Here is a 10680-nt window from a genome sequence, read left to right as displayed (position 1 = left end):
AAGAATCTTTTATCCCAACTCTCTGCCTTCTGTCAGACAGCCAATCCTCAATCCATGCCAGTAGCTCACCTCGAACACCATGGGCCCTCACCTTGCTCAGCAGCCTCCCGTGTGGCACCTTATCAAAGGCCTTTTGGAAGTCTAGGTAGACCACATCCACTGGGTTTCTCTGGTCTAACCTACTTGTCACCTCTTCAAAGAACTCCAACAGGTTTGTCAGGCACGACCTCTCCTTACTAAATCCATGTTGACTTGTTCTAATCCGACCTTGGACATCACCAGGAGGTCTGGAGATGAGTTAGCCACTGCAGAATTCCCAGCCATCTCACAACCTTCTCATGTGGCCAGAGTATTTATGGGGCTGTTACTGTTCAGTTTATGGTCTATGGTAATCTTCGAAATGTAATAATGGAGTTTCATGAATGGTATTCCATTCAACATCAAGGGGTGGTGGTTAGATTGTCACTTGTTGGAGAAGGTCATCGGAAAACAATTATACGTTGCAAGATGAATTTCTTGTTGGTCATTATCTGGCAATCATTTGATGCAAATATGGCACTTATCATTCAAACCTGAATATTTTAAATGTCTTGCTGTAAATGGACACTGTCAGTTTCAGTATCTGAAGAATGGTGAATGGTGTTGAACATTGTGTGACCATCCCCACTTCAGATCTTATAATGTAAAGGTGTTCGCTGATGAAGCAGCTAAACATAGTTGTGCCCAGGACCTTACCCTAAGGAATTCTTGTCCTGGAGTACCACTCACCACTTACCACTGAGGATGACATGTCTCAGCCATTTGTACTGATGTGCTGGCTACCTTCAGGAGCTTGAAAGACTGATGAGAACAAATGACTTCTCAAATTTGGATCAAATCAGTTTAACTCAGTTGGCAGTAATTGTATTTGGCCCAACTGTCAAATGGTCTCAGTATCTCAATGAGTAGGGAAGCTGACGACCTCAGGAGGACACCAAGATTGGCCATCCATTTGGCACTTAGGACATAGGACTGTACAGCACAAGAATGGGCCCTTCAGCCCACAATGTTGTGCCGAACATGACGCCAAATTAAACTAGTCCCTTCTACCTGCCCTTGGTCCATAATCCCTGTATTCCTTGCACATTCACTTCTGGCTGAAGATGAGCTCAAATGCTTCAGCCTTCTGTTTTTGTACCGATGTGCTGGTGTCCCCCAAGAATTTGAAAGACTGATGAGAACGAATTATTCAGTTATTTTGGATAAAATCAGTGGAATCCAATCAATGTATTGTACACAATTAGTCAGGTTGTCAAATAATTACTGTTTTTTTAGGGGAGGAGTGCAGAATTAATTTAATATTTTCTATAAATTGCTATTTAAGAGGTAGAACACAATTAGAAATAAACTACTAGAAATGTACATTAATCATCCAAAGATTATACTTCCATGTCAAAGTCAAGCATCTATTCACAAATTACACAGGAACAGTATGTTAGATCTAACCATCTGAAAACCAAAATGTCCTAATCTTGGGCATTTTTAAAAGCTATCATACGTGAATTTTAATTTTATTAAATTAATAAAATACTTTAATTTCTTGTTCAGCCACATACCGCAACAACAGGGACTAGTCATCAGCTTATACACTTGTCTTTTCTCAGGGTCCGACCTTTGACCCCACCTGACTATGAATAAAATGCCCAACTTGACCCATCCAAAGCACTCAACCCAAAAGCTGGCAAGATCTGAAATCCAGCATAGATCCACTTCCAAAGTTGCTGGCATCGAGACATTGTGTCTGCAGTGCATTTGAGTTTAAACATATCAAATCTCCCAAATATAAGCATACTTTATATCAATCGTTTATTTTAGATTTTTTCTTTAGATTATTTCATTAAACAGTGGCACTAATATCAATATAACTTGATTAAAGAAAGTAAACCCTGGATATGACCATAAGACCAAAGGACATGGAAATGGAATTTGACCATTTGGCCTATTGAGTCTACTCCACCATTCGATCATGGCCGATATATTTCTCGACCCCATTTTCTAACATTTCCTTGGTTACCCTCGATCCTCTTAGCAATCAAAAACCAATCTATCTCTGTCTTAACTACACTCAATGATTTAGCTTCCACTACCCTCTGTGGCAATTAGTTCCACAGATTATCCAGCCTCTGGCTGAAGAAATTCCTCCTTATCTCAGTTCTAAAGAGTCCCTTCATTCTGAGGCTGTGCCCTTGGGTCCTAATCTCTCCTGGTAGGGAAACACCTTCTGCAAACCCACAATATCCAGGTTTTTCAGTATTCTGTAAGTTTCAATCAGATACCCCATCATCCTTCTAAACTGCACTGGGTACAGATCCAATCACACCTCGTCTGACAAGCCTTTCATCCCCAGGATCATTCTTGTAAACCTCCTCTGGACACTCTCCAACTTCAGCACATCTTTCCTTAGATACAAGGCCCAAAACTGCTCACAATATTCCCAGTGCAATCTGACCAGAGCCTTACAGCAGCAGTTTTTCCTAGTCCTCTTGCAAGCAAGTTTGCATTGTGGCTCAGTTATGCTTGCTGGAAGCAACATACATTCATACTCAGGGACGCATTCTCTGTGAACAAAAGGAATATGTTCAAGCTTTACACCTTTTCTGAATTTACTGAGAGCTTGGGAAGTCTATAGTTCTCTATTGTTTTCTCCATGGTAATGCTTTGGCTAATCAGCAGCTTTTTCTCCTGTTGTGTAAATTATGATCATTTGTAATTTAACACTTTTGTGTTTCTCCTGATAAGTGTAAAACAAAAAGATTTGGCAACATGCCACTCTATTCAGTAATTTTTCTAAATCAATATAAATAATGCTTCAACATTATAAAGCAACATTTTAAAAATTGCTATTCAACTATTACCTTGGCGTGAGCAGGCCCTCTTTCATTCAGGAGCTTGTACTGGGGCTGGATTCTGTTGAAACGGGCTAACTCATTCACCAGGCACATTGGGGTTTTCTCTTTGGGGTTTGCCATGTTATCCTGGAAAGAAACTGCAACCGACACATTTAAGAAAATATACCATATCACAATGCAGAGCTGCGAAGTAAATAAATACCTACTTGACAACTAAAATGTGACTCGGTTTCACATTACTTTGATTTAATGTCTATAGTGAACTTTGTGTAAGCCCCATCTAGAACAACATGACCATGAAAGCAGGTGGATTGTTGTAAAAACCTAATTGGCAACATTTATTCACTTCAAGGAAGGGATGCAGTTATACTCTATGTAGTTGACTCCAGTTGCCCTCAGGTATGGACAATAAATACCTCTTTGATATTGTTGCTCACATTCAAGAGCAAATACGAGGAAACCACCATTTAAATAACTTCAAGTAATTGTAAACACTAGAATTGTATATACATTTTCTTTGAAAAGTAGAAAGCATTGTATTCTCAGATTCTTTGCTCTAAATTATTATTCAAAATCCAGGTTATGAAAATAACAAAATAATATTTGTTAAGACAAATGAGATATTTTTTCCTTCAATTATGATGATTTCACAAGTAATTTTTAAATGATACAACACAATATTACATTGTTTTAAGATCAATAGCTATATCGCTAATGTTATTAGACTGGTAATGGACTAATACTCCAAAAACAAGTTCAAATTCCACTATGACAACTGGGAGAATTTAATTTCAATTAATCAATAAATCTGGAGTACAAAATAAATGCTCAGTCTTAATACTGATATCATGAAACTGCCAGATTGCCATAAAACCAAGTTACTGAATACCATTCACTAGCTTGGAAGAATGCAGCTTCAATAATGTTCAAGAATGAAGAGAGAGGAGCCCTCTTAATTGACACCCCATTTACCACCTCAAATATAGACACTCTCCATCACCAGTGGCTAGTGGCTGAATCATGTACCATCCACAAGATGCACTGCAACAACTTGCCAAGTTTCCTTTGACAGCAGCTTCCTAACTTCTGCAGCAGCTCTTTTCAAACCCATCACCATCTATCATCATCAAAATCAAAGGCTAACGGGCCTCTGAGAACTCCACAATCCATGAATACTCTTCCAAATCATGTAACTTGCAAATGTATTGTCATTCCTTCATTGTTGTTGTTTTAAATTGTACATCTTTCTCTCTGACAGAACAGTGAGTGCACCTACACTAACGTGGCTGCACTGGTTCCTAAATGCAATAGTCACCAATTTCTGAAAGGAAATTTGGGATGGAAAATAAAAGTTAGACTTGCCAAAGATGCTCACATCCAATTAATAAATAAAAGAAAATGTAAATCTATCAATATTAGGATCTTCCCATCAGAATATATGCATGGACTACATTTTTTTTTATTTTAACTAATGCCTCAGTTGTCAGGGTCAGAGATATTTATAGTAGTCTGGGTTGCAGATAAATAAGAGTTTTGAACATACATCCTCAAACAGGTTCAGCAACGTGACATTTGATTACTATTATAATTCGATTTCTCTATGACTAAAAGTTTGTAAAGTCAGGTGATCACCTAAGTTGTTTCCAAATTTGTATCCTAATCTGGAAAGATGAGTTCTGCAGTCGTTCATACCAAAAGCTGATTCTACACTCCCTTGACATTCAAACACTTTCATATTGGCATATCGTAATGTAAGAAAAACCAGGAATGTGAACTTGACTAGATTGTTTCTTTCTCGAAATTAGGGTCATTGACACCAAAACATTGGCCCAGAAATTCTGATCACAGTAAGAATAATTCATTTGATGGTAATTCTTTTTAAGATTACCCACTTATCTGTTGGCAATTTTTAGGCCAAACTTTCAAGTTTAGGTATCCCAAATGATTCCATTAGAAGATACAGGGGAAAAATACACACAGCACAGCAGACCAAGTCACACTCACTTTTTTTTTAACACTTAGAAGTAAAGGGTAGGATGGCAGGTAGGTGAGGTAAGTCATGTGCCAAGTGGGTAAGAAGTTAGAGTATAGGGTTAGGGTAGCAGGTGGATGAAGTGGCTTGACAGCCAGCTGGCTGAGGTAGGTAGGGCTAGGAGTTTGAAGAACCAGGACACTAAATAAATGGAGGAATTGGATCCAGGTGGGATGCTGTCAGGTTTGCAGGTAGGGTGGGGAGTTGTGTCAAGATGGGTCTGCAGGGGATTGGATGGGTAGGTGATGCTGAGTCTGGACAATCAGGTCAAGGGAATAAGGGGTTTGAGGGGTTTGCCTTGAGGGGTCGGGGGAAGCAGGAAGGAGTTAGGGAGAGTTGATGTTGGCCCTAGAGTATGTGAGATCATATTCAACAGGGTCAGGTCCAGGCTAGGTGCTACATTGTTGGGACGGGTCAGTGGTGAATTGGTTGCTCAAATTACTAGGGATTCCAGATCCCCGGGAATTGCTGATCAGGATTTTCAATCTCCTGGGCCATTCACTCAGAGTTAGCTGCATTGGGAATGTCACATAGTTCCAACCTGTGACTCCAGCCTATGCTGCAGAAATAACTATCTGGCCCGCAGAATATCTGGATCATATCTTTCACTTTCTTATCCAATCCCTATATCCCTTGAAATGAAGGTAAGATTATCCTCACTTAGTTTATCCATCCAGAAAGACAATACAAATTGTTCCCTCCAGAACAACTGTTAAATGATTCAAAGTTTCTCACCTTCACCATTTTGCTTAGAAACTCGTTTAATGCACTTTGTGAAAAAATTCCAGACCTCAGTCCTAAGTTTCCATTTACAAAGTGTGATGTGCCCTTCTTATACTACTGCAGTTCATTTGAAGTAATGTTCAAAATCTCTCTTTATTTTTATTTAGAAGTATTTAAGATGGTAATCACTTTTCAGTCATACACTTTCAAGCTTGAAAAAATGTTTCTCCAGTATTTAATTTTTGTTCAGTCCTCTGACAACACGTATATTAACTGTGCATCTCACCTATGAACTGCAGCTAAATCTTCAATCGTGTAACTAGAACTGAGTGCAGTAATTAAGATCCAGAGAGCGCGATATATTGTTGAAGCATAACCTCCTCTTAGCTATATTTTACTATATGAATAAATTTTCCAGTGTTCAACTTGCTTTGTTGGTCATTACTCCAAACATATTGGTTTTGTTGAGTCGTGAGACAATTGAAACTCCTAGATTGTTCAGTGCCATTCATAGATATTGCAACACCATTTGTGATGTTTAATCTTGAGGGGCAGAAATGCCTAAGTATTGTTGTTTCTTTAATTGTTTTATAATCACCTCCATTAACATTGTAATATATTCCTTTTGTCATTTAATCGTGCCTGCTTTTCACTCTAAAAGACCTTTCTCTCATTCTGTCCTTCACTCCTAAGAAGCTCTGTATTTGCTCAAAGTGTGTCATATCTGTAGCAGGTTCCAGTTTTAACAAAAAGGTAATAAACCAGAAGCCTTAACTATTACTAACCTCAGAGATGATAAACATTTCTAGTATTTCCTATTAGTATGGTCAGAACGTTTTTTGATCTCCAAGGTTACAATGAGAGAGATACCCAAACCACGTAATCTAAACATAAACATTACCATATGAGTGGTTAATTAACTGGGCCTGACAACCAAGTTCCTCTAATTGATTTGAGTGTCTAGGGAACACAACTTCCCTTGGTACCATTCAGACAACTCTATCAAATTTTTGTTTAGGTATTTGTCAGATTTACTCAAATTTGCTGTTGTAAATCAGATCCCATTGCTCCTTTAATTATAAAACTGACAGATGTTCCAACAATTCTACCAGCAAAAAATTCAGAAGTATGGTCAATGACTTCAACAGTAACAGAAAAAGTGTTGGCAGTACTGCTATGAGGTTCTGTATCTGCGCTGAGAAGATTGTGGATCTCTTCATTACTTCCCAAGTAAAGCGTGTTAACAGATGCATTGTTCTGCTTCACAGGTATTGAACATGTCCACTGGGCCCAATAAACTTTTGTCTTGTTGTCCAAAAACTGCAGACACAGGCCCTTCGTATGATATTGACAGATATTCTTGATTTCCTGAACGGATTCCCTTTTGTCAAATAATCATTTTTGTTCTCCTTTAGGTGTCATAGTTGGAGTGGAACACTGCATATGCTTGCTGTAGTTAGACATTCTTACAAGTTGATAAAACGTTTTCAAGAAAGCTTCCAATCAACTACAGATTTGAGCTCCAATCCATCCTTCCTTAATGATGATCAATAAAATGCTGACTTTCATAGATCACAATGTTTACTTTATTGAATAAAATGGACCAGCAGGCAACGTTCTAATGCACTGAGACTTAGCAAGTACTATACACTGGAAAATCTACTCTATAATATAAACAAGACATTGAAGTACAACTCTCATACAATGGGTTGGACTTTCAAATGGATCAGGATCAGGTTCATCTGCGAGTAAATGTGCTGCTGGTTCCACGTTTGTTCTCCACCGTGATGCCAACCCTTAGTCATTTTCAAAGAAGCCAATTAATATTAACCCTCCTGGGCAAACTCAGATTTTCAGTCATAAGGGCTCTATAAGACCATAAGACCATAAGACATAGGAGTGGAAGTAAGGCCATTCGGCCCATCGAGTCCACTCCGCCATTCAATCATGGCTGATGCGCATTTCAGCTCCACTTACCAGCGTTCTCCCCGTAGCCCTCAATTCCTCTAGACAACAAGAATCTATCAATCTCGGCCTTGAAGACATTTAGCGTCCCGGCTTCCACTGCACTCCGCGGCAATGAATTCCACAGGCCCACCACTCTCTGGCTGAAGAAATGTCTCCGCATGTCTGTTCTGAAATGACCCCCTCTAATTCTAAGGCTATGTCCACGGGTCCTAGTCTCCTCGTCTAACAGAAACAATTTCCTAGCATCCACCTTTTCCAAGCCATATATTATTTTGTACGTCTCTATTAAGTCTCCCCTTAATCTTCTAAACTCCAACGAATACAATCCCAGTATCCTCAGCCGTTCCTCATATGTTAGACCTGTCATTCCAGGGATCATCCGTGTGAATCTCCGCTGGACACGTTCCAGTGCCAGTATGTCCTTCCTGGGGTGTGGGGACCAAAACTGGACACAGTACTCCAAATGTGGCCTAACCAGAGCTTTATAAAGTCTTAGTGGTACATCTCTGCTTTTATATTCCAACCCTCTTGAGATAAGAGACAACATTGCATTCGCTTTCTTAATCACGGGCTCAACCTGCATGTTTACCTTTAGAGAATCCTGGACTAGCACTCCCAGATCCCTTTGTGGTTTGGCTTTATTAATTTTCTCACCATTTAGAAAGTAGTCTATGTTTTTATTCTTTTTGCCAAAGTGCAAGACCTCGCACTTGCTCACGTTAAATTCCATCAGCCATTTTCTGGACCACTCTCCCAACCTGTCTAGATCCTTCTGTAGCCTCCCCACTTCCTCAGTACTACCTGCCTGTCCACCTAACTTCGTATCATCGGCAAACTTCGCTAGAATGCCCCCGGTTCCCTCATCCAAATCATTAATATATAATGCTCTGTGGCATAGTGGCAGTATCTGTACCTCTGGGTCGGGAGGCATGGATTCAACTCTCACCTGCATTAGAGATGTATCATAAAACATCCGAATAAGTAGATTATAAATACCGAGATTTTCAGTTTAGCTTGGACCAGGTGGACTTAAATTGGGAGTGGGGTTTGGAGACATGAAGAAACACAGAGAGAACCCCACTGCAAGACCAGAACAAGATCTCTGATTTTTGGCTCTCTCGTGGAATAAGTGTCCCAGATTTGTGGCTATACAGCCAGAAAAATAAACTTACCTTGCCTTTCTCCCCTCTTTTCATTTTCAGATGGGTAACTCCCCCTCACACGGTGGGACTGCTGATCCTGAAATGCTGGCAGACCCTCCAGTATAGGGAGCCTGCCCTCTATCTGTGAGGGGATGGCACCCATGACCACTTCCACTGAGAAGGATAAGGGCAGCTGATACATGTGAACATCACCTGCAAGTTTCCCTCGAAATCACTCACCATCCTTACTTGGTAATATATCACCATTCCTTCATTGTCACTGGATCAAAATCCTGGAATTCCCTCTAAAACGGCATTGTGAATTAACCTACACTACATGGACTACAGCAGTTCAAGAAGGCATCTCACCAGTACCTTTTCAAGACAACTAGGGATGGGCAATAAATGCTGGCCAGCCAGAAACGCCCATGTCCCACAAGAGAGCAAAATGCATGCCCATCCTTGCCATTAATTGGCCTGGCCCTTTAAAATATTCCACAGGGACATCTGGAACACATCATTAAGGTGAACTGGCTGTTTGCGACTAAAAATCCCAGCCCAATTTTTCACTATCTTTTGTTAGAAAGAATGCACAGTTGATATTTTATTCATTTAATTACTTTAAAATATACAAAAGCTGTCTGTTTTTATTGAATTTAAGTGTTGAAATATGTAACATAGCCATCAAAATCCACATTCTCTGAACAGTAAAGTATATCAAATTGGATATTTTGAATTGAAAAATCACTTAAGTACAACTCACTGAAATTTTGGCACCATATAAACCGTTCTATTCCCCATGATGCCAGTAGATGGCACAGTACTACCACACTACCCCACAATACACTACTACGTGTTCAATAGCCTATGATCAGCTACTTTAAATCTTCTGCCTGCAATTGAGAGCCGCCCACCATGCGATAGCTTGAGGCATCAGCCCATTTAAATTCAATATGACCTAGCCTTAACAAAACCATTGTAAAAGTCCATGAAAGTCTTAAGTGTCAATTTATACTATTTCTTGGAATTTTTTCCAATAATTTGCCCAATGTGATGAGTATGAGGACCAGGCTTCAGGTGACAAGGAGAGCATGCTGATCCTGCCAGCAAGACAGTTAAATAAAACATCCGAAGAGTCCCTCGCAATACTCAGCCTGACTGACTGCTTGGTAGGTGCAGATGTTTTGGGCAGAAGGTTGTAACTGATGATAACAGTCCCAGGCACTTACTGAACGTACAGACTCACTGTCTGACCTCTCCACAGCCAAAAATGTTATTCACACTCTGGGAAATAAGGGGCGGGTGGGAGAAGTCATCTCTAATTGATGTAGCGGAGGAACAGGTGGGGGGGCTACCTTCCCCCAACCCAAACCTCCTCCTATTTATCTCTCAGCCCCCAGCCCACAAGCCTCATTCCTGATAAAGGGCGTATGCCCAAAATGTCGATTCTCCTGCTCCTCAGATGCTGCTTGACCTGCTGTGCTTTTCCAGTAACACACTCTCAACATATAAGCAAACTGCCCAGTTCAGTTTTGCAGATTAGACCAAAAGAGGGCAGACACCCAAGAGCTGGCTCCTGAGCGGCGCATTGTTGTTGCTCCATTTCCACCTGCAGCTGCTTTGCAGGGAATGGAATGGGAGAAAGTGAGGACTGCAGATGCTGGAGACCAGAGTTGAAAAATGTGGTGCTGGAAAAACACAGCAGGCCAGGCAGCATCCAAGGAGCAGGAGAATCGACGTTTCGGGCATAAGCCCTTCTTCAGGAATGAGGCTGGTGTGCCAAACGGGCTGAGATAAAGGGTAGGGAGTATGGAATTTGGTGGAGTGGTGCTGGGAATACGATAGGTGGAAGGAGGGTGATAGGCCGGAGAGGGGGTGGGGGCGGAGAGATCGGGAAGAAGATTGCAGGTCAAGAGGGCGGTGCTGA

The 10680-nt window shown here is 40.6% G+C and overlaps 1 protein-coding gene across 6 annotated transcripts in view; it reads right to left on the bottom strand.

The window, feature by feature from the left end:
* Nucleotides 1-10680, bottom strand: part of stau2 (staufen double-stranded RNA binding protein 2) — a 362332-nt gene that overhangs the window by 325795 nt on the left and 25857 nt on the right. For all 6 annotated transcript variants that reach the window (XR_006311520.1, XR_006311521.1, XM_043689168.1 and 3 more), the window contains one exon: nt 2895-3025. Coding sequence is in view for 4 of the 6 variants with exons in the window: in XM_043689168.1 (XP_043545103.1) it covers nt 2895-3025 (131 nt within the window). In the remaining 2 variants the exon portion in view is untranslated. The remainder of the gene's footprint in view (nt 1-2894; nt 3026-10680) is intronic.

Source organism: Chiloscyllium plagiosum, chromosome 4 (assembly GCF_004010195.1).
Source record: "Chiloscyllium plagiosum isolate BGI_BamShark_2017 chromosome 4, ASM401019v2, whole genome shotgun sequence".
Taxonomy (NCBI): domain Eukaryota; kingdom Metazoa; phylum Chordata; class Chondrichthyes; order Orectolobiformes; family Hemiscylliidae; genus Chiloscyllium; species Chiloscyllium plagiosum.
Note: the sequence above shows the minus strand (reverse complement) of the source record. Positions and strands in the feature narration are given on the sequence as shown.